This window comes from Symphalangus syndactylus, chromosome 22 (genome assembly GCF_028878055.3).
Source record: "Symphalangus syndactylus isolate Jambi chromosome 22, NHGRI_mSymSyn1-v2.1_pri, whole genome shotgun sequence".
Classification (NCBI taxonomy): domain Eukaryota; kingdom Metazoa; phylum Chordata; class Mammalia; order Primates; family Hylobatidae; genus Symphalangus; species Symphalangus syndactylus.
The window spans coordinates 29,095,273-29,119,716 of NC_072444.2; the positions used below are offsets into that span (position 1 = coordinate 29,095,273).

The 24,444-nt window shown below is 40.2% G+C and overlaps 2 protein-coding genes across 17 annotated transcripts in view; both read right to left on the reverse strand.

Moving 5' to 3' along the window:
* Positions 1-243: 243 nt before the first annotated feature.
* Positions 244-10,388, reverse strand: VAMP3 (vesicle associated membrane protein 3). 3 transcript variants are annotated; one of them, XM_063631162.1, is made up of 5 exons: positions 10,264-10,387; positions 8,140-8,209; positions 4,351-4,509; positions 3,499-3,550; positions 244-816 (listed from the first exon to the last, which is right to left on the reverse strand). In XM_063631162.1, coding segments are annotated over exons 1-5 (357 nt in total). In that variant the 5' UTR covers positions 10,266-10,387; the 3' UTR covers positions 244-742. The 3 variants fall into 3 exon arrangements, with proteins under 3 accessions (XP_063487232.1, XP_055117756.1, XP_063487231.1); XM_055261781.2 differs by having other exon boundaries at positions 244-2,052; XM_063631161.1 differs by having other exon boundaries at positions 244-3,550; positions 10,264-10,388.
* A 1,539-nt stretch (positions 10,389-11,927) lies between these two features.
* Positions 11,928-24,444, reverse strand: part of CAMTA1 (calmodulin binding transcription activator 1) — a 990,108-nt gene continuing 977,591 nt past the window's right edge. For 8 of the 14 annotated variants that reach the window (XM_063631879.1, XM_055261965.2, XM_055261958.2 and 5 more), the window contains one exon: positions 11,928-15,174. In XM_063631879.1, the coding sequence (XP_063487949.1) occupies positions 15,142-15,174 (33 nt within the window). In that variant the 3' untranslated portion in view covers positions 11,928-15,141. Of the gene's footprint in view, positions 15,175-17,419; positions 21,022-24,444 lie in introns of those variants that run through there. The other 6 variants (XM_063631878.1, XM_063631876.1, XM_063631877.1 and 3 more) reach the window with 1 other exon arrangement.

The following is a 24,444-nucleotide window of genomic DNA, read 5'->3' on the forward strand; positions in this document are numbered from 1 at the left end:
TTTCCTCCTCATCGCCTATACTAAAAAGCACTTTTCACAAGGGGAGTGGTTTTCTTCTGTTCACTGGGGTATGGGGAAATGCTGGGTACTAAAAGGTAGAGTACCTAGAGAGGGGCTGGTGAGAAAAGGGGAGACACAGCTTCAGGGCTTCTAAGGGACAGGTATGGGGAGCAGCAAGGAATGGCAGTTTTAGGACTTGGACCAGGCGCAGCTATTCCTCTACAAGGAGCACAGGTGCCACAATCATGTTTATAAACACTTTATTTAGGTGATTACAGTGGGTAAGTTCCCAGCTAAGTGCACAGATACAAGCGAGGTATTTCTGGGTTAATGCAGGAGCCAGTGGGTTACATGGGTCTGAACACTGTGGCCAAGGGGCGAGTACCAAGGTTTCAGAGTCAGACCCGGCCAGAGACCCTGCGTTGAGGGTGGGCTAATGTCCTAACACTGCCAGCTGCTTTCTCCTCACAGCTGGCCACACCGCAAGGCATGTCTTCAACATTAAATCATTTCAGCGGTGTTAAGGGAACAGACGTTAAAGAAATGGAAGCTGGGTCCTGGTGCGCCTCAGCTGTTGCTGCTTTATAAGTCATAATAGCATGTGAACAAGAGTTTTAGAATATTCCAGTAACGATGAGCCACAGAGCGATAAAGTCTGTGTCTTTCTCCCTCAGTGCCTCCTTGCCTGTTTTCTTTCATACCTGAATTCCCACCTTTAAGCTGTGTATCCTGATGTTGAGTCTCATGCATACAAGGAAAGTTTCTCCGATGACAAAGTTTCTGCTTCCAGCATCCCATCAACAGCATTCTCTGCAGCTGATGATATCAAAGCAAAGGTCTCTGGTTGGCTACTCTCTGTGAAAAGAGCCATTCACCCCTGACCAATGCCTAATTGCAGGCCTAATTTAGAAAACTGATTTAGGAAGCAGAATGTGAATACAAATAGGAAACAAACTCCAAAAAGTTATAGTTTATCTTCATATTTGGGCCAGATAATGATCAAGTTCACAGGTGGTCTTACTTGAGGCTACAGAATTGTTGCTTGCATAATTATCAGAAACATGTTGGAGTCCACAGCTGATAATCTGCCAACTGCTGGGTAAAACTCTTTTAGGAGACAGAGTCTACCTCAAACCTCTAACCCCCATGCAAAATACTGAATCAGAAGGGGAGCCGCACTGTCTACAGCCTTTCAAAAGGAAGAAAGGCCTATTAAGATGTAGAAGGTTCACACACAAGGTAATGATTTTAATTCTGAAGGGGCACCTTGAGTTCCATTTGGCACGTTTCTGAATTTAACTGTCAGGAATACACTGAAGGCCATTTTATCGGTATTTAACTTTTTGGCAAAATAGAAGCTTTGGTCATAGCCATAGTTCTTTCAAAAATTTTTTAAAGAGGTTATTTCTGATTAAAACAATATTTTTAGCAAGTGATACATAACAATAACAACAACGTAAACATCTTCAAATCTAATGCAAGAGCAAAAGCTCTTCACCAGCATCTTATCTTAAATACAGCAAGAGTCAGTAGTGCTTACAAAAAGTAGAGGGTTCTCTTCTAGGGAATCAGAAAATTATCAAAATAAGGCACAGCCTGTTGTTATCACAGACTTGTGTTAGGCAGTAGTGTTTTTTTCTGGAAGGCACAAGTTGGAAATCTGATTACCCAAAGGTTTAAAATGTGGTTCTGAAAATAATGCCGAATGACAAGGGTAACTAACTGGGAGTAATGGCAATTAATTAGTGACAACATTACATCTAGATTATAGCACTCTGGAACTTACGAAGGCCTCTTCATCAGCCCATACGTAAATCTGTAAAGGCACTGTGCAAAATGTGGACGGGGCCGGCCTTACTTCTAATTTGGAGTGCATATTAAAAAACAAAGGCACGTTTCCTAGAAATTCAACTTTACATTAACAAAAAAAATATTTTAGAGATAACAGTAGGTAAGCTTGATAATATAGCAGGTTCTAAGTCAAAAGTCTTGAAGAGGTTTCTTGAACACACTTTTGAGTTCCGCTGGTTCTTCATGAAGAGACAACCCACACTAAGAAGGAGGAGAGATGCAAAAAGGCAGGAGAAACAGCAGGTTAGTCTCTCAGTGTGAATCCCAAGCCAACATCCAATTGCTGCAGTCTAAATGTGATCAGAAATTAGACTGGGCTGATTTCCTACTACTGGCTTCTCTCCATTCTATAGAGGGCTAGAGGAAGGAGACTAGAGTCAAAAGGATCCAAGTAACTGTACCTTCCTGCTAAAAGGAAACATCCACTAACATCCATCTATCAATGAAAGAAGTCATGTTTTGGTTCTCATGTACTGGGCTACAGATGGCAATGAGCTGTTTGAATATTATATAATAATAGTTGTATGTGTGTGTGTATACATATATTATTTATTTATACAGCTATTATTTTTATTATTATATGCCAGGCACCAACCTAAGCAATCTTTATTTTATTTATTTTTTTGAGACAGAGTCTTGCTCTGTCGCCCAGGCTGGAGTGCAGTGGCACGATCTTGGCTCACTGCAAGCTCCGCCTCCCGGGTTCGTGCCATTCTCCTGCCTCAGCCTCCCAAGTAGCTGGGACTACAGGCGCCCACGACCACGCCTGGCTAATTTTTTGTATTTTTCGTAGAGACGGGGTTTCACCGTGTTAGCCAGGATGGTCTTGATCTCCTGACCTCGTGATCTGCCTGCCTCAGCCTCCCAAAGTGCTGGGATTACAGGCGTGAGCCACCAAGCCCGGCCAATTTTTATATATTTACCAGATCTGTCCTTTAACAAACAAACAAACAAGGCAGGTACTATTATTATCCCCATTTTACAAATGAGGAAACAGAAACCCAGAGATATTAAATTGCTTGTCCACTTGTCCACGGCCATACAGCTGGATGGTGGTGGAACCAGGATGGATCACAGGTACTCCATGCTTTTAACCACTACATTACATAAAAGGAAATATATGAAAAAAATATATTCAGAGAAAAGAAGTGGAAATGAATAAATTTTCTCTAACTTCAAAGGATTAATGTTTATATCAAATCTCAGACTTATACAAAACTCAAGCACTTAAAACATTTATTAAAGAAAACTGAAAACCTTAGAATAAACGAACCTTTATTTTTTTTGAGAAAAGGTCTTACTCTGTCACCCAGACTAGAGTGCAGTGGCATGATCATGGCTCACTGCAGCCTTGAATTCCTGGGCTCAAGCAATCCTCCTGTCTCAGCCTCCTGAGTAGCTGGGACTTACCGGTGTGCACTACCATGCCTGGTTAATTAACAATTGTTTGTAGAGACGCTATGTTGCCCAGGCTGGTCTCAAACTCCTGGCCTCCCAAAGCTTTGGGATTACAGGTATGAGTCACCGCACCTAGCCAAAACTAACATTTCGGAGGGAAATTTTAATCTGAGTTCTTGTACACAAAATCAATGGTCTGTGAACACATGGCGAAGACTTTTCCAATCAGTTTAGAAAAGGGTAACTCACCAATGATGATGATGATGATGATAACCAGAACAGTAATCCCGATTGCCCACATCTGTAACAACACATATGTCCATATCACATTTCAAATGCAGACGTAACATGCTTGTTGAAGAGTATCATATAATATTCGTCTAGTCACAGAAAGGGAAATTCAGGTGCATACAGTCTGGAATAATTCATAATTTCTAAAGCCTAAATTAAATGTTCTCAATTAGGGCCTGAAGGTAACTTATCTGCTTTTTAAAAGATGTTCAAATGATGTGTGGCCTCTAGCTAGGCATTTGTTTGTGTATACAAGTTTTCCACATATGGAAAGGCTGCTCAGCTTGCCCTGTGTCTCAAAGTGTCACTTGTAAACAAGGTAGAGGACAGGATACATCTGGATCTGGTCCCAGCACGCTAACTGTATAAAATCTGCTTTGGCTCGTGCTCCTGGGAGAGCTGCTTTCTACTCTTCTGTTGGGCACACTGTGGCTTTCTAGCATTTCTTTCCCTTGACCTTGGAACCATTCACAGAACTATAAGAAAACTGACCAATTCCAGCCCTCTCCTATCTGTTTGGTGCCCTGCTGGGGTAGAGGGTTGGGAGGGGCTGATGACTGTGAGTGATTTTGGATATTCCTGTTCTACCTGCATCTTCTGAAGATCAGCCACAGCACGTAGAGGATTCCTAGTGTGGGGCTAGGAAAGGGTACGCAGTCAATGTTTCGGATTCACAGTGGACCCACATTTCCATGTGGAGGAAGTCAAACCCACCTCCCAGAGTCATGAAAGTCCATTATCTGTAGCCTGTTAATTCTCTGAGAATGGAGAAGGGGGCTTAAATGTAAAGGTGAGTTAAAAGATAATTACCTTGCAATTCTTCCACCAATATTTCCTCTTCAACTTGGCTGCGCTCGTTTCAAATTGAGAAGCGCCTGCCTGCAGTGCGTCTGCACGGTCGTCTAACTCAGAGAGCTTCTGGTCTCTTTCCAGAACCTTGTCCACGTTAACTCGCATTATGTCCACCACCTAGATGAGTGTGATCACAGCAAGTAATGCACAAAGAATGGAGGAACAGGGCCAGGTGCGGTGGCTCACGCCTGTAATCCTAGCACTTTGGGAGGCTGAGGCGGGTGGATCACCTGTGGTCAGGAGTTCGAGACCAACCTGGCCAACATGGGGAAACTCTGTCTCAGTACTAAAAATATAAGAAAATTAGCCGGGAGGGGTGCTGGGTGCTTGTAATCCCAACTACTCAGGAGGCTGAGGCAGGAGACTCGCTTGAACCCAGGAGGAGGAGGTTGCAGTGAGGTGAGATTGCGCCATTGCACTTCAACCTGGGCGACAGAATGAGACTCCGCCTCAAAAAAATGGAGGCACAGAGACTTCAAAGACTGTCTACGGGCACATTGTTCTTTCAGGTCAGCACTTCATTACTTTGAGCCAAACTTTCACTTTAAAAAAAATGGGCTCACTCTTTCATGATCAAAACAATCAGCATATTAAGGATAGAAGGGAATTTCCTTAATATGATAAAGGGCATTTATGGGAAAATCCACAACTAATATCATGCTCAGTGGTGAAAGACTTCCCCCCTAAGATCAGGAACGAGGCAAGGATGCTCAGTTTCACACTGCCACTCAATACTGTACTGGAAGTTCTGAATAGAGCAATTAGTCAAGAGAAAGAAAAGGCATCCAAATTGGAAAAGAAGAATAAACCTATCTGTATTTGCAGATGATTCTCTCTATATAAAAAATACCAAAGAATCCACAACAAACTGCTAGAGCTAACAAATTCAGCAAAGTTGCAGGGTACAACAACAACACATAGAAATCAGTTGTGTTTCTATACACCAGCAACAAATAATCTGAAAAGGAAATTAAGGAAACAATTGTGTTTACAATAGCATCTAACAGAATAAAATACCTAGGAATAAATTTAACCAAAAGGTGAACAACTTGGACAATGAAACTAGAAAAAATTGCTAAGAGAAATTGCTAAGAGACATCATTAAATGGGGAAACATCCTATGTTCACACACTGGAAGACTTAATACTGCTAAGGGGGCAGTACTCCCCAAAGTCACCTCCCAATTTCAAAACTTACTACGAAGCTACAGTAATCAAAACAGTGTGGTACTGGCATAAGGACAAACACACAGACTGATGGAATAGAACTGAGAGTCTAGAAATCAACCCAAGCATCTATGGCCAACTGATTTTTGACAAGAGTGCCAAGGCCATCCAACAGTCTTTTCAATAAACAGTCTGGGCCAACTGAAGAGCCAACATGCAAAAGAATGAAGCTGAATCCCCACCTCACCCTATATGCAAAAAGTAACTCAAAATGGATCAATAATCTAAGTGTAAGAGCTAAGGCCATACAACTCTTAGAAGAAAACATAAGGGTAAATCTTCATTACTTTGGATTTGACTGTGGATTCTTAGATTTGATACCAAAATCAAGAACAACAAAAGGAAAAGCAGATACATTGGACTTCATAAAAATTAAAAACTTTTGTGCATCAAAGAACATTATCAGGCCAGGTGCGGTGGCTCATGCCTATATTCCCAGCACTTTGGGAGGCCCAGGCAGGTGGATCACCTGAGATCAAGAGTTTGAGACCAGCCTGACCAACATGGTGAACCACTGTCTCTACTAAAAATACAAAAAATTAGCCGGGCAAAGTGGCGGGCGCCTGTAATCCCAGCTACTCTGGGGGCTGAGGCAGGAGAATCACTTGAACCTGGGGCTTGGAGGCTGCAGTGAGCTGAGATTGCACCACTGCACTCCAGCCTCGGCGACAGAGCAAGACTCCGTCTCAAAAAAAAAAAATAAAAATAAAAATAAATAAAAAAGGATGTAAAAGACAAGCCACAGAATGGGAGAAAGTATTTGCAAATCACGTCTGATGAAGAAAGATTTAATATCCAAAATACATAAAAAACTCTCACAACTCAAACAACCCAATTAAAAAATGGGCAAAGCCTGAACAGACATTTCTTCAAAGACATACAAATGGCCAATAAGCACATGAAAAGATGCTTAACATCACTAATCATTAGAGAAACGCAAATGAAAACCCAAAGAGCTCAGTAGGATGGTTATAATCAAAATGGAAAACAAGTGTTGGCAAGGATGTGGAGAAACAGGAACTCTTGGACATTACTGGTGGGAAAATAAAATGGCGCAGCTATTGTGGAAAACAATTTGGCAGTTCCTCGTGAAATTAAACATACAGTTACTAAGACCTAGCAATGCTACTCCTAGGTATATATTCAAGAGAAATGAAAGCCTATGTCTAAACAAAATCTTTCCTGTGAATATTTATAACAGCATTATTCATAATTGCTGAAAGGTGGAAACAACTCAAAGACTAACAAATGAATGGCTCAACAAATTGTGTATACACATACAATGGATTACTCAACGGGAAAAAGGAACATGGTACAACATGTTACAACTTGAATGAATTGAAAAACTTTGTGCTAAGTGAAAGAAGGCAGATGCAAAAGGCCACATATTGTATGATTCCTTTTATACGACATACCCAGAACAGGCAAATCCACAGAAAGAGAGAGCTGATTAGAGGTAACCAGAGAATGGGAGGAAGGGAAAATAGTGAATGATTACTAAATGAGTATGAGGTGTTCTGGGGTGATGAAAAAGTTTTGAAAATAGAAAGAGGTAATGGTTGCAAAATATTATGAATATACTAAATAACACTCAATTATATACAGTTTAAAATGTTTAGTTGTATGTTATGGTAATTTTGCCTCAGTAAAAAAACAACTCTCCTTAAAATTCCTTTGGTTAAAAAAAAATCCAATTTGATTTTGTAAGTAAACAGAAGTTTCAGGCAGGACAGAATTACAATGGGTTTCTTACTGTTAAAATCTAAAATGTTTTTAAGTTCATGAACAAAACCATCAGATCAAAACATTACTATATTATTTAACAACAGTATCTGACATAACTTTAACTGTTTTTTTAGGGCAGCTAAATGCACAAAGACCGAAATACATTTGTCGGACAGTGATAGCTTTTAGGAATATGGAAATACTAGTCTGAAATTCTCAATCTTTTGCTGTGGTTCTCCACATACAGCACAGAACAAAAGACGAAGGTCCTCTAGCTCAAGAATTCTACAAATAGAGATTTGCTGAGCTAATGGAGTTTGACAGTATCTACTTTGTGTGTGTCAATGGACAAACATTAGAGATGAATTCCACAGAGAAGCTTGCTCAGGCTGGACAATTAGTAAGTAGACAAAGCATTTTGGTAAAAAATCTGATCAGAATTGGTCTTGGCTTGAGCAATCTAAAGACCTAATCCTTAACATTGTATTATCCTATTTTATAAAGTGGTTCTTGGGGAATGCACTCAGGGAGTGGTGTTCATATTTTAGGCATATGATTTTTTATTTTGCCTGAGCTAAATGTTATGAGCAGGTTTCTATCACAGGAAAACAAGCATGAAACCTAGGAAGTCTGACTTTTGCTTAGATCTTCCAGCACAGCAGGGAGCAAAGTTTTGTTACAATTATGATACACTCAGAATTTGCTTTACATTCACACTTTGATACTTTTTCTAAACAGATTTCCAGAGTACTCATACTTGTTTAAAATTCATATTTCCAACATTTCAGAGCAATACCTCATCTACTTGATTTTGTGTCTGCTGAAGTCTTCGATTACTGCCAGTGGCAGCAGTCGGACCTGTAGACCTGGAACATGTAAAGGCAGGAGCATGAGTAAATTACAATTCCAAATACATTTTCTTAAGTATAAAGATGTTACTCCGGGACTCTCACTGTTAACAATCTCTTACATTAGAACTAAAGCAGAAAAAGAAATTCTTCTCGAAGCAATGAACGAAAGTTTTAGTTGCATTTCTTCTAATTTCTCTATAATTTCCAAGACTGTACCACCTACTAAAGGGACAAACGTTAAGGTTTAATAGGACCTACTTTGTATCCCTGAAGTATCTGATCCCACGATAGGTAAGCTCTACTGTCCATTTTTGAAACTTGTTCTAAGGCACACATCTGCTTGAATGTACTCAGTACTCTCCTCATCTTTTCACTGTGGCAGGAACTGTTTTCATAGTTACAAACAGTTATAGAATGCCCTTTTTCCAATATGGAAAAATAGATTAATTTACAGAAACAGAGTCAGGAACACTGGGATGCAGGGAGCGGGTGATGTGAGTGGAAAGGTGTGCTGAAGAAATGCCTCCTCTTTTAGGAAGGTACTCCTTTTTTTTCCCCCTCTTTTGAGAGAGGGAGTTTTGCTCCTGTTGCCCAGGCTGGAGTGCAATGGCGCGATCTCAGCTCACTGTAACCTCCGCTTCCTGGGTTCAAGCAATTCTCTTGCCTCAGTCTCCCAAGTAGCTGGGATTACAGGCATGTGCCACCACGCCCGGCTAATTTTGTATTTTTTAGTAGAGACGGGGTTTCACCATGTTGGTCAAGCTGGTCTCGAACTCCTGACCTCAGGTGATCCGTCCGCCTCGGCCTCCCAAAGTGCTGGGATTACAGGCATGAGCCACCGCGCCCGGCCCAGGAAGGTACTCATCTTTTAAAATCCTCATCAAAGGCTTTATTTCTCCCCATGCAGATCTTTCTTAACCACTCTGACTCTCAAGTCATTATCGGCTCCATTACTTGGAAAGTATCACTTCGGTTTTTCAGGTATAAAATCCTGCCTCCTCGAATAGATCACAGGTTCCTGGGTCTTCTTACTCTCTTCTCTGTATCCTAGATAGCACCTAGCATGTGCCTTGGTATACAACAGTCTGATGGACTGTTTGAACAGTCACTTTACATCTGTCATGTGTCAATGACCAGGGCTACAACAGCTCTCATCACCGTCCTCACAGAGTTTAGTGTCTGGTAGATAAGTAAGGACCATGCCGTGGTGCTAGACTCTTTCCATGCGTCTTCTCCTTTAACCCGCATAACTCTCTGAGGGGAATATTACTCCCATTTTACAGATGAGTTAAAGTGTGGTTTAGAAAGTCAACACAGCTGGCTGCAGGACAGCTTGTTTTTAGATCAGGTCCTGTGTACCTTGGATCTAGATCTTAACCACTGTGATCTATTGGCACAGCAGCCTCAGCAGGAACATTTCGAGGTGGGTCCCCAGCTCCTGGAAGAAACCCGGGGCTTCCTCCGACGGTGAGCAATGAGCAGAATGGAGGTGGAAGAGGGAGTCCTTGTGATTCTTAACCATTAGCATTCTCTGAGTCTTACCACTGGAAGCACGGGTTTGCAAGGTGCTTTCGCTTAAGAGAGCGAAGGCCCACGGTTAAGTGATCTTTCCAGTGCAGATGCCCCTAGCTAGGCAAGGAGCCCTTCGGCCCATAGGGGCTCAGGACAGGGCCGAGGTCCTTTCTTTCGCAACTTCCGGGGCCCAGTGCAGCACCGGGCCGAGAGCGGGCGCTCCCGAACCAGGGCTGTCGTCCCCGTTCCTCTCAGGGACCTCGGGGACTAGAAGTGGAAGGGGCGAGGAGCGGGCTGCGGGCGGGCAGCTCACTTCCTCCGGGAAGCGCCTCGCCGCCCCGCCCTTGCCCCTTCCGCGTCCGCCCGATGGCCGCGGGACCCGCCCCGTCTGCAGCCCGCGACCCAAGGGCCACCGCCCACCCCCAGGCCTCGGGATCCCCGCGCAGCCCCGGACTGCGTTCGAGTGGCGGCCGGCGGCAACTGGGCAGTATGCCGGTCCCAGCGCGAGCTGCCGCCTGCGGGGCCCGAAGCCGCCCGCGTTGCGTAGCGTCACTCACATTTTGGCGGCGGCGGCGGCGACGAGCGAGGGTCAGTAGAGAAACGAAGTTGGGACCGGAGGCCAGGGAGATGGGCGGGACGGCGCGGCGCGGGGCAAAGACGTCACTAGGCGGGGCCGGCGGGAGCGGGCGGGGCGCAGAGGAGGCGCGCCGGAAGTGGACGGGGCCGTCGTGGGTGGGCGCGTCCAGGGCGGGGTCAGAGCGAGACGTCCCCTCCCCGGACGAGGTCACTTGGGAACTTGAGGGCCACCGGGGTCCCAGGGCGGTCCGGGCTCTGAAACGCAGAATGCAGGTCAATACAGCTCCCTCTCCGCACCGCTGTCCGCGCTGGCGCTTGGGGACGTAGTCTGTAAACGTGGTGCATTAGCCACTGGCGAGGGACTGTGTGGATAAGTGAGGGTGGGGGCAACTCATGTTATTCTGGGCTCGGGACCATTTCTAACAGTATTAGAGACAGATGATTGGCTTCTGCTGAATGTTCCAGATTAACCTAGTGATCCGGAGGGCACCATGTTTCTCTAAGAAAGTAGTTGAAATAGAAGTCCATTTCGGGTATTTGTCACATGGGGTTGGGTTAGGTTCCTGCTCATGTTTTCATCGGTGACACAAATATTTGTCACTGCAGATCATACTATAATCTGCTTACGAGAGCCTTGGCATAGTTCCTTCATTTCTGTATTTTCAGGCCCTAGCACAGAATAGGTCCTCAGGTTTTGGTCGAAGGGAGGGAAGCACAAATCTGAACGCAGTGAGTTACCTTGTATATATTTGTTACTGAAATATTCCTACCAACACAGTTACCTACATCAAAAAATAAAACACTAATAGGTCATTGGTGGGTCTCTTAGATGAGAAGTGAAAAATACAGTACTTAAATACTATGCTGTTTTTTCCAACTCTAAATAGAATACTTTGAAAAGGGAAACGTTAGTATATATTCGAATAAACGAGAGTGTCACAAAGGCGGTGGGATTTGAGCTGGGTACTAGTGGAAAAGAACTTTCCAAGTAAGGGTTGGACAAACACCATGAACAAAGACAGCAGTGAAAATGGACGCAGTGTGCGCAGACCACCTAGAGGGTGCAGGTTGGGTACAAGTGAAAAGACTGAATAAAGAGGATAAACAAACAAGAAAAATGTCATTTAATTGTAATGGGCCCTGGAAACCATTGACTCACGGACGTGGGAGATCCATGATACAAAATTTATCTGGCAGTAGCGGCCAGATGGATTAGATGGAAGCGGGAGCACTAGGGAGATAAGGAGAGGCTCTGCAGTGAAAGGGAATGGAGCAGCGATGACACAATACTCAGAAAGGATGACGTTCATAATCTGCTGGAAAATGCCTTTTAGAAGACTTCAGAGGATTGTAACTGAAAAGGTGAATTAAATTAATGTCTTTATCTTTCAAATAACTGCACTGCCTTACACAAATGATTGATATGTTGAGAGGTGTCTGGAAAGATAGGGGAAAAGCTCTCTGAATGGTAGCTGGAAGACATTTTTCCTTTCATGGACCTAGCTGAAACAATGTAACATTCAATGTCAAAACATTACATCTGGATCGGAAGGAAATACTTGACATTATTACATATGTTTTGAAACATGTGCCCATCACCTTAGATTTCACTACCTGGTCACATTAAAGCAAAACACACACGTAATATGGGGAAATTTTCTTCATTTTTAATTTACAGCAGAAAGAATATAAAGCATTCAGAAAACATTTTCCATATTTTAAGGGCAATTCAAAACATTTTGCATGGTTTCCAGCAGCTGAGTTCTTCAACAGATCCATTGATTCAATGATGCTTTACATGCACAATTACAAAAATAAAACTTACAAAAAAGAAGACATCTAGACTAGTTTTACATGCAAGTCTCAGGGACCCCCCATTGGGCGCCAACTACTGTGTGGAACTGCCATAAGCGACCGTGCAGCCAGAGAGGGGTTCGTATTATTGTCTTTATTTCGTTCACACAGTACAGCTGATTTCGAATGGGTAACAAGAATAGCAATTAAATCTTCAGGAGATAGAATAAGATTAGCTATTAATTTTATAATGAAATCCTACTCCTGGCACTTGGGAATTCAGATTATCCAAGAAAGCTGCGCTTACCTATCATCTTATATTCGAAATTAAGATTCATAACCAAGAAAAAGCGGTCAGAAATGCTTCGTTTCAGTGGAAGTGCATTTTTGCCTCACCTAGGATTCACAGTTGTACGGGTAGTTTACACCGGTAGGCTTTAAACCTACTTCCTATCCCCTCCATGAGAACCCTCTTAATTCTATGGAAATCTCTATCATCTGTCATTTTCTAACGTATTCAGCTAATAATGTAACATGTGAAACATAAAAAAAAAAAATGTGAGGGTTAAAGCAAATCCACTGAGGTCATTACTCTGGTTAAAAGATCAGTTATTTGTACCATAATAAATGGAATAAAGATATCTAAATTCAGTATTAATAGAGGATATTCTGAAAGAGCTGGCTTTCACGTTCTGTTCCCATTTATGAATGCAGTTGTGTTTGTAAATCACTCAGTGTCCTCCTATAGGTCAAATTGTGTAAAATAATAGGTATCTGGGGGACTGCAACAGCTGCAACATAACCCACACATTTAAAAACAAAATTGAGTCAGGTCAGTTTACAAATGTACAGGTGGCTACTAGTTGTGGGGCTGTCACTGTTGTCAAAGCTGATCACAAGCAGAAAGACATATACTGTACAGTAATTCGAGGTTGGCAGTGAAAGGAAGTAATTAAAAAACAAGTACAATTATAGAAAAGGCACCAAGAGCACTGACCCCAGTTTTTACCACAATCTTTTTGTATCTACCTTCCTTCCAAAGACACCAGTTTAAAAGCTTATTTGTGAATATTTTTAGGCTTCACAACAAGCCTTGAGTTTTAACTCACAGTTGGCAGCCAGAACCAAGAAAAAACATCTCAGCTTTACACCAACTGATCCTCAGACATAACCTGGGAATTTTAAACTGGCATCAGCAAATGCGAACTGTATTCTCTCAATTTAACATTAGTAGTTTAATTGTTAAAAGCATCAGATTTCTTTGGCTCCTCATTATGTGGAAATAGTAATATACCATGCCATCTCTAAAAGATCAGTCTGCATCTTTTTCATTGTTATATTTTTTGTGCAATTTTATTACATTTTCTGATTTCCAGCAGGAGATATGGAAACGTGACATTTTTCTACTTTTCATACTATTTCTTTTGTCAGGTTTTTTTTTTTTTTTTTAATCATTCTAAGTGTTCTTTGTTGGAGTGAGTGGATGGTGTTAAGCTACATACTGATTCATCTTATGATTATCTGTTTTGCAAAAGTAACTTAATTTTCTTAAGCAGTATTAGCATTCACATTACTTGGCACCATTGGCAAAAAAATTTTAAATAAACTAAACTCCTGGTAGCCAAAATTAAATGTAAACATATCCTTTTTTTTTTAAGTAATGTTACTCTGCCTTTTTTCCTAAGTCTAAATACAGTAGCTCTTTTTTTTTTTTTGCAGTTTAGTCATGCTTTAGCAAAATGTTCTTCTAAAGAACATTTAAAATAAAGTACTCTTATAGTGAAATAAAGTTTTTTTTGTTTCATTTTACAGACCATAGCCACTAATGCTTTGCTTTTGTTCATTTCTTTTTTCTTGATTTCATGCACATATCTCTGTTTTAATATATACAATATATACAAACAGTATATCCACATTTTTCTCGCTCATTCAGACAAAACTATACAAATAATTTTATCTTGCCATGTTATTGACCTTTGTGAATAAAATATTTAGCAATTAATATAATCCCTTTCAAATATTTTCTCACTTTTCATTTCTACCTTCTATATATACACAGAAACTGCTCAGTTTGGATGAGATATAGCCAAAAACATGGAATTTACTGGCCAGAATGCAGCACCACACTGATCGTTTAGGTGGCAAATGTCCAGGCAAGGTTCATGATTCCTTAGAATTACTACAGCTTCCAAGGTTACTAAAAAAGGCTACATGCTTTACCAATTCTTAAGTAATTCTCATTGCACATGAAAGTAAGGCAAAAAAATTAAAGTGCTGAACATGAAAAAGGGGACAAGATGATTACTACCCTCGCAGGTTCTTGGAAGGTGGTGGGGACAAGAAAATAGTTTAAACTCTGTGAGCTGCTTCTCATTATTTCCCATGCATTACCCGTTTACCACACACCTGCCCCTCTGCAAATTTCCACAAGACATTAAAAACCTGCAGATTTCAAAAGTTGCATTAAGTGTGCTGTAGAGATTAAAACAAACAAACAAACAAACAAAAATAAACAGTGAAGGAAATGAGAACACACGGACCCAATAAAGATTTTTGTATGATCTAAGCCCTCCACTGAGAATCAGTCCCAAAGATTCAGCTTCTTGGAAATAACCAGCAGGTGCAGGAACAGCATTCTTTTTTTGTTGCTAGTATAGCCCCACCTTTTCTTATCTATATTTTTGGTATAAATATTTGTACAGTTCCACACGATGTTTGAATACAGCCCTATATGAGAAGGAAATGGCTTCTTCCTGAGAAGAGGAAGCCTCTTTCAATTCCTCCTGGGTGTCTTGATTTCCCGTGATCCAACAGAAGATTGAGTTCCAAGATGTCTTGCTGATCAAATTAAAAGTTGTCCATGAAAGTGCAAATGCAATGACCAAACATTCCTGTTAAAATCCTGCAGCTGATCTCCCCAAAACTGCAGAGGGATTTTGTATGTGTGTGTACGTGTGTGTGTGTGTGTGTGCGTGTGTGTTGTTGTTGCATGTCTCTGCTAAAAACAGAAATGAAAACAGTCTGAAAAGCAATGTCACATTGCTAAGGGATGCTGCTGTATGTCTTCAAGTTCCTTGGCCTTTTTCAATTCTTTCACTCTGGAAGAGAAACAAAACAAAACAGCAGGCAATAACTCTATAGTGAATTGTGACCAAGTAAAGGAAAGGGGTATTACCACTCCCTCTGAACTGAAAAGCCAAGACTAAAACCCTTTTGAGGACTGACGGCAAAAGAAACTCCTGTGAAATTGTTGGAGAAAATATTCAAAGAAAAGATGTGACCCTACTTAAGGTGAAAAAAAAATCATTCTAAAGCTTTGCTCTACATCAAGTGCTCTAAGAGTAGAGCAAAATCAAAGTCTAATGTATTAAATCAAGTGTGACAATCACATGTTTATCTTAAAAATTTAACTATTCAAATAACTTTCTTTTTAGTCTGGTGGACCACCATTAATGTCCTATCACTCTGTATGATGTAAATTAGGGAAACTGTATGTGCATTTATTTAGCTTTTTTTTTTTTGAGACAGAGTCTCACTCTGTTACCCAGGCTGGAGTGCAGCAGCACCATCTCGGCTCACTGCAACCTCCGCCTCCCGGGTTCATGCCATTCTCCTGACTCAGCCTCCTGAGTAGCTGGGACTACAGGGCCCGCCACCACGCCCGGCTAATTTTCTGTATTTTTTAGTAGAGACAGGGTTTCACCATGTTAGCCAGGATGGTCTTGATCTCCTGACCTCATGATCCGCCCACCTCGGCCTCCCAAAGTGCTGGGATTACAGGCGTGAGCCACTGCGCCCAGCCTATTTAGCTTTTAATATATCTAGGGATTAAGCTACTACTGCTTTGTTCATAGGCTCAAGATTGTTAGCTTTCTTGAACCTAATCATACATCTGTACAACTCTACTCCTTCACACAGGTTTTGTGGAGACTTTGATTTTTATAATTCCTTACTTTCCTCCCATTCCACATTATAACTTAAAAAGACATTCAGGTTCCTCCTCCCAGTGATCCCAGATGGACAGCCGTAGGGTGCGATACTGATAAGGTACTTTGTTCTATTCATCACACATACTGTAGTAAACAAATTTAAGTAACATTGTTATAGACTGAGTCATGGAAAGTTCACATCAGCAAATTACTTATTATCACTGCCAATCTGTAATTTTTAATATAAAAATCAGTCTCAGTTTTTTTGGCTATGGCCACTTGATATAGATGGGGTGCTGGGGAAGCAGCTGTCTGCTGTAAGAGTATTTCTCTATACTGACAATTACGAACCTGCCTTAATAGCAGAATGATCAAATGTAAGGCAATGCATGTGGTTTAAGTCACAGTTTGTGGTACTGCAAACCATATAATAACATTTGTTTCCCAAAAATGGGTGTGAGAGGCTGATTTAGCCAAATAGGAGCAACAGTTTCTTAGGACACCATACTCTACTGCAACAGCATGATCAGGAAAAGGTGGATTTGTCGTGGTGCTATACAGAGGGCCATAATCTCAAATATATTTTTCTGATTCTCTAAGAGGCTCTCCTATTATCTTAAGTTATAACAGTAAAGTAAAACTTTTTTTTTTTGAGACGGAGTCTATCTCTGTTGCCCAGGCTGGATGCGATGGTGCGATCTCAGCTCACTGCAACTTCTGCTTCCCGGGTTCAAGTGATTCTCCTGCCTCAGCCTCCTGAGTAGCTGGGATTACAGGCACGCACCATCACGCTTAGCTAATTTTTGTATTTTTAGTAGAGATGATGTTTCGCCATGTTGGCCAGGCTGGTCTTGAACTCCTGAGCTCAAGTGATCTGCCCACCTCAGCCTCCCAAAGTGCTTGAATTACAGGCATGAGCCTACCAGGCCCGGCCTCAAGTAAAACTTGATAATACTCAGGCAGAAAGAAAATATTGTGAAAAAACCAGTAATCAGTTATTGCTATATTGTAAGGTTGAGAATCTGGAATGGCACATATGGTACAACAGCAATTTAAGAAAACATATTTACCACTTCCAAGCAGAATCATTTCTGAGTATTCTGCAAAGTTGATATAATCTCTTCATAGAGAAGATGCTCTCTTTTAGAAGAAAAGCTTTATGACGTTATCAGTAATACTAAAAAGAATTATAATCTTTGAAAACTTGCTTATTTGTCTGATTTACTTACTACATATACCAAGCCATAGCTTCGTCCTAGTGTGATTTTTATAAATGACAGTGACAAACAGTGTATCTCTAAAACTGTTGAATCTTTTTTTGTTAACAGGTACAGTTAGAATACATTGCTATGTTCATGAGTGATCCAAATATCATTTAGTTTTAAATTTTATAATTAAATATACCATGGATTAATTTGGGTCATATTACAGTATAGAATTGTACATCACTATAGGTCCCTAATTTTGGACATGCATACTTGATAAATAAATGGCTTTTTAAAAATTGAAACATGCTATAGTCTGTTCAATTTTTAAACATGCAATATCTATACTAACATCCCTTTGGCTGGAAATGCAAGGCATGCACTGATGCCAACTTTGCTCTGGACATGCAATATCTGTACTTGTGCAGACCTATCTGCTGAATTTCCGCAGCGTGTGCATGCCACTTCAAATGCTACGTTTTCTTTCTGCACTAGCACAGAACTCATTCACAAATATGCGACAGTGACTCCATCACTGATGAGATGTCTAGAATTTGAGGAATTCTGAACTCAAAATCTGATCGCATAAACACAAAGATGTTATACATTCACAATTTTTCTAGAATGAACAGGAATGCTTTAGAAATATTAAGTTCATCATTGAGATGAAATAAAAAGGAGAGTGAATTATAAAACGGAAGTGTTTTATGTGGTTTCATACCAAAGAATCTATAATCAGCTGGTCAGGGTAGGTATACCCTAAAACATTTTCCTTATAGTTAAAATGGTCACATTTGTTTTTGCAGTTTTTTCAGTTTCTTTCAGAACTAATTAAAAAGTTAAGTTTTCATACGGTTTTAAAGTTGTCATGTAAATACTCTATGAATTAGTGATGGCCTTACAGACCACTAGGTTAAGGAGAGGTGCATGTCCACGTACAATATCTACACAGGAAAAATGAGAACACTGCAATTTTCAGATATATTTTCCAGGCTTTCACAACTCCTGAGTTAAAGTGGAGAATTTAGTTCTTAGCTTCATGATAAAGTTATCATAGTATGCTAGCATTATACATGACATCAAAATGACTTAAATGGCACAAACATTTTTTACAGAAAGTCGTTCAAGGAGGAATTAGAAAAAAAGGGAAAAATGAGAGAGAACAGTATTAAATTCCAATAGCTATACAGGTTACTTAATATCTGTCACTTTATGTAGTCCTCACAACACTGCCATTAGCTCTAATTTGTAAATGCAGAACCTGAGATTTATAGGAATTAAGCAATCTGCCCCAATTCACACAGTTAATAAATGGCAGAGCAGGGAATTGAGCCCAGGTTTGTCTGACTTCCAAACCTATAGTTTCAACATTCCACTGCCTCTAAAAATATCTCCCAGGATAACACAGAAATTTTTTAAAAATAATATTTTATTGTTTTTTCCAAAAGACTTTATAAGAAATATGCACTTGGAAAATTTCCATGGTATGAGATGAAATTAACAACAATTACATTTTCTCAATTCTAAGGTGTCATCTTTTATAAGACACTATATTGATTTTATTAATAAAAAACACTCTTGGTGGGGAAAGACCCTCATATAAAATGTACTTATTGATTTTACAACACAATTATTTAGCATCCTAAAACGTGTGAAAAGAATGTTTGTAAGCATCAACGGAGATTTTTAGCCTTATTCTCCAATTTGCAATTTATAGACCATATAGATGTTAACTTACCTCTGAAAGTTAACATGAAATTGAGAGGCTTACTATCTGCCCTAGTGAAATCATAAATGAAGTTTTATGTTACTTGAGAGTAGATTATTAGGATGAGACAGTGGGGCTTAATTTTTGTTTTGTTTTAAATCAAACATCAACTAGATAAAATAATGTTTGAATGTTATATTGCCTCCAAAGAAACAGAAAACAATTATATCACCAAAGTGATTTAGAATAACATATACTAGAATTTTAAAAGAAATTTTAAGAAATAGATGTTTCAAATCAGAGTGTTTCAAATGACTAAATTTAAGATCACCTTGTTATTAGTTAAGGACACGAATGATTATTCAGGCAGATGTTAATTAAAAATAAGTCTTTACCAATGAGAGGGATACAAAATAGAAGTTTAACCATTATTATCTCTGGGTGATTCTCCTTGGTTATTTGTATTTCCAGAATTTACTACAATTAGTATGTGCTGCTTTTGTAATAATAATTATTCCTGCTTGTTAGCTTTTATTTTCTCCACTTATTTAGAGACAGGGTTGACCAGCCTGGAGGGCAGTGGAACAGTCATAGCTCACTGTGGCCTGGAATTTCTGGGCTCAAGCAATCCTTAGCCTTAGCCTCCTAAGTAGCTAGGACTACAGGTACACATCACCATACCTGGCTAATTTTTAAATTTTTTTGTCTAGACAGGGGATCTAAATATATTGCCCAAGCTGGTCTTGAACTCCTGGCCTTAAGCAATTCTCCTGCCTCAGCCCCCAAAAGTGCTGGGATTACAGGCATGAGCTGCTTGTTAGTCTTAAAAAAAAAAAAAAAAAAAAGTGAATTAGATGGTTTTCTATCCATCTGTTACTAATCTGTCTTACAAATGCTGTGTTCATATTATGTAAAAACAACTGAAAAATTCAGAGGAAGGAAAAAAACTCAATTTTGTAGACTGAAACCAAAATCAATGGACTGAACTGGTTTCATTAACATTACCTATGTTGTAAGCAAATTTTTCAGTATACAAACTGGGTAAATATAGACAAGAATTTTTGAAATTGGAATTTGACTTGAAAATCCAGGACCTGTGGTCACCATATCTTATAGAACTTGGAACACAGGTGCATGATAAACTTTTGTTATGTTACACAAACTTAGCTAAGGGTTACTGAGTGCTCGGTTCTCTTAAGGAATTACAACTGTTAGACTCATTCAGGGCTAAGAAAGAACTGAATCTAAAAATGTCCAGGCTACCTAAAAAAAAAAAAAATTATAATTGCACTTACTTCTAAATTCCCTTACACAGAAGACAGGCAAAGCAGTCTTCCCTGAGCTCATAGAGGCAATGCAGGACAGAAGCTACAGTTCCCACAGCGCCAGTGCTGCCCTCAGGAGAGCTGTGCGGCCAAATTTCTGACTCCTATCAGTAACTTGCAAAGTAGAACTCTTACTGGCTCGGACTTACAGTAATTAGAATAGCAAGACTGACCCGTTACCATTCAGCTATTAACATTAAAGACAATCCCAGTATTTCCCCAAGCATTCTAGGCTGAGAATAATCACCACTCTGGGATACCGTTGTAGTCTCAATTCCCCCTTCCCAAAAAGTTGCATTGTAATGTACTGAAGTGATGTCGTAAGCAACAGCACTGAAAGCCAGCAAAAGCCCACAGGGTTTACTTCCATCAGACGTCCAATGATCATTTATGAATCAATGAAGTAGGCCTGCTTCAGAAACTTGTAGCAAACAATGGCTCCATGGGTAAAGCGTAAGGCAAAGCTGCTTCATTACATCTACTCAGTGATGCTCAGCCAGAGAAATGTCTCATGAGTCAGTGGAGTTCAGCGGGAATATTCTCGCAATGCTGGACGTCAAAAATAGACAGGGCAGCGGATGCGGCTTTCTGATTATTACCTGTTGCTTTGAGAGCTGCAATAGCTTGTGGGGAATTTAGGAAAAGAGAGATCTTGCCATTTTCCAGAAATCTCATTTGGATTGCAAAACAAAAAAGACAGAGAGGCCCAATAAGAATGACACAGACCATGCTGTCTGCAATTTAACACACACCACTGTGTTCCAAAAATATTCATTTCCTAAAAGAGGCAAGTGAGACAAAATTACTTTGGAGATTTAAAATACATCCATGATGACACATCCCACATTCATCACGTCTTACTTCTCATGAACACATCGGGCCACTTAGAAACTATGCCTCATGCCAAATTGAGCTACGGAAGTGTGAGAACACATTTGTTGACCCTAGAGCACTGTTTACTTCTCAGCACACTTCCCCACATTGTTAGAGAACCGTCCCTTGGATAAAAGTGTACATAACACAGCCAAAAGTGTAAGCGTAATTTTCAGAACTTGGTAATGACCCAGTGCAGCTATGACTCGGGGCTGTTCTCAGAAGCACACGGCAGAGCTGCTCCGTTGAGACCACTACTTACCAGCTTCTGGCAAAGTGTTTGGAAACCCGGTTCTCGAATAAAAAGAAAATATGTTGTTTGAAAATATGTGACTAAAAAGTGTTATTTTTTCTTCCTCCAATTAAGGTTTTATTCCAGTAAAATAACTGCACCTGCCTTTACTGAACACAGGTGACTAGGCCAGCAGTTTAAAAGAAATAGGTTATTTAAATACTAGCATTCCCACTGCTTTTAATAATACCCACAGTGATTGTTACAGTTTATAAAGCCTTCTCACAGAAATAGTGTCTCGTATCGGGAAAGGAGGAATTTGTCTAGAAATTGCTTTTCAGAGAGCGGTGTCACTCATCTATGAGAACACTTTCTACTATCCATGAAAAATAAATGTCTTAGAGAAGTGGAAAGACATTTTCTGTCTAGAAAAACAGGCATTTTAGTTTTTATTTTTTAGGTCAAGCAAGTCTCAATACCTTGAGGATAAATCTGTTATGTAACTGAACTATCTGCTAACATATGAGGTATCTTGGTTTTTCTCTATGCAACTGAATAATATCCTGTTAGATATACTCAAAATCCAACTGAAAGTATCTTTTCAGCATATGTACTTTAAAAGTTTCTTAAACCTTAAAAATCCTTCAGTCATTTGCTGAGAAATCACTTTTGTTGATTTAAATAATCTCTTTGTGTAGAACAAAAGTTCTCTCCTAAATACAGCTATTGTGTCCAAGACAAAAAACAAAAAAACAAAAAACCACCAAAAACCCTGATGACAGTATCTAGAGTTTGCTAATTTCACTTTAAGTTACTGGATAAATTAAGAGGTAGGCCTGAAGGAAAGGGGGGATAAAAATGAGCTGTACTCAGTGAAAAATATTTGGTGCTTTTCCTTAGCCTTCCCCAAGCAAAGACTAAACATTTCAAGACACAAATGGTATTTTCTGATTGCTCTGCTGCTGGAATTTGTCTGTCGTGTCTTAATTCTGCCTTTTTAGATCTCCCCCTGCTCCACTGACGTAGGAGTTTGGGTCAGTATTAGTGTTTTACAAATGCTGTCCCATAAAATTTAATTCTGTGTTTCCAAATATTAGTTTTCTTTTCTTTTCTAGGACAGGGTCTCACTCTGTTGTGCAGGCGGGAGTGCAGTGGCACGATCATGACACACTGTAGCCTCAACCTCCTGGGCTCAAGCAATCTTCCCACCTCAGCCTCCAGTAGCTGGGAAAATATTATTTTTCAATGTATAAACCATGTTTTAAATATGGAATACTTTACAAATTAACAAAATAAGTATATTATCTTTTTTTTTTTTTTTTGAGACAGAGTCTTGCTCTTTTGCCCAGGCCGGACTGCAGTGGCGCTATCTCGGCTCACTGCAAGCTCCGCCTCCCGGGTTCACGCCATTCTCCTGCCTCAGCCTCCAGAGTAGCTGGGACTACAGGCGCCTGCCACCGCAACCAGCTAATTTTTTGTATTTTCAGTAGAGACGGGGTTTCACCGTGTTAGCCAGGATGGTCTCGATCTCCTGACCTCGTGATCCGCCTGCCTCGGCCTCCCAAAGTGCTGGGATTACAGGCGTGAGCCACCGCGCCCGGCCCCAAAATAAGTATTTTATCTTAACATAATTTCCAGGACTATAAATCTTCCTCAGAGAATGCTCTGCCTCCCAAGACTAATTTCAACTTGGGGATTGTTAGAGGGAGTGCCACTGTGACTTCTCTGATGGAAGAACGAGGGAGAGAAGATCTTATTGGTAATCACACAAAGCCATATATACGCTATTCCTCGGTTCACAGAGTTAGCTAAATATCACCAGGATAGAAGGAACCTTCTCAGCCCCTATCCCTCAAACTTGCATAGATGTCGTGAGGCATAAGGGGTGTCATGAGATTCCAACTTTCCATGCGTGGATAGGAGTTTCAGGAGTTCACAATAGAATGCAGCAGGCATTAAAGAAATTGAGGTTGGGATTCTGGTTTGCATTGAGAAGCACCTTCTGAAAATGTGCTCTTAAAAACGGTCATTAACATACCAGAAACTAACAAGTTTCAAAAATGCATAAGCAACCACCTCCCGTAAAATGTTGTCCTTGCAGCAGGTGATATTAATTGCATATAACATGCATGATACTACAAGTTGTAGTTAAACTGAACACTAGGGCATGCATCTATTCTCTTGGAGGTTTTTTTAAAATGGAAAGAAATATTATCTATATATACGCAGAGGGTGAGAGGGAATAGAGGGAAAAATGGAGATTTTTGTCCTCTTTTTTTCTTACATTTCAAAAAAAACGTCTCCGAGCCAGCTCTATCACAAGGGACCCGAAATATTTTAATTGAGAACAATTCCCTAAGTCTAAAGAGGATTAATTAGTTAAGTTTACGTAAGAGTATAGCTGCTTTTTTTCCCCCAAAAAACAAATTTTTCCTTTAGCAATTATTTATAGTTTTAAACAGATGAGCCTTTAAATCTTTAAAATTTTAAGGCTTTTTAGGCTTTTCTCTTTTTTTTCTTTTGAGACAGAGTCTTGCTCTGTCGCCCAGGCTGGAGTGCAGTGGCACAATCTTGGCTCACTGCAACCTCTGCCTCCCGGGTTCAACAGATTCTCCTGCGCATGCCACCATGGCCAGCTAATTTTTGTATTTTTAGTAGAGACACGGTTTCACCATGTTGGCCAGGCTGGTCTCGAACTCCTGACCGCAAGTGATCCGGCTGCCTCGGCCTCCCAAAGTGTTGGGATTACAGGCATGAGCCACCATGGCCGGCCCTTTTAAGGCTTTTAAATCTAGGGTTAAGGTCATTATTAAGAAGAACTTATAAAAACTAAATTATTCTATTATCAAGTTGGCATACTACAACCTGTGGGCCAAAATCCAGTCCAGTATCTATTTGTATAAATAAAGTTGTATTAGAACACAGCCATAGCCATTCATTTATGTGTTGTCTGTGGCTGCTTTCCTGCTACATTAAAAGAACTGAGTAGTTGGGACAGACCGTACAGCCCACAAAGCTTAAGGTATTTACTATCTGGCCTTTCAGAAAAACATTTGCCAACTCCTGGGTTAAAATATAATAAATAAAGATTAGCAT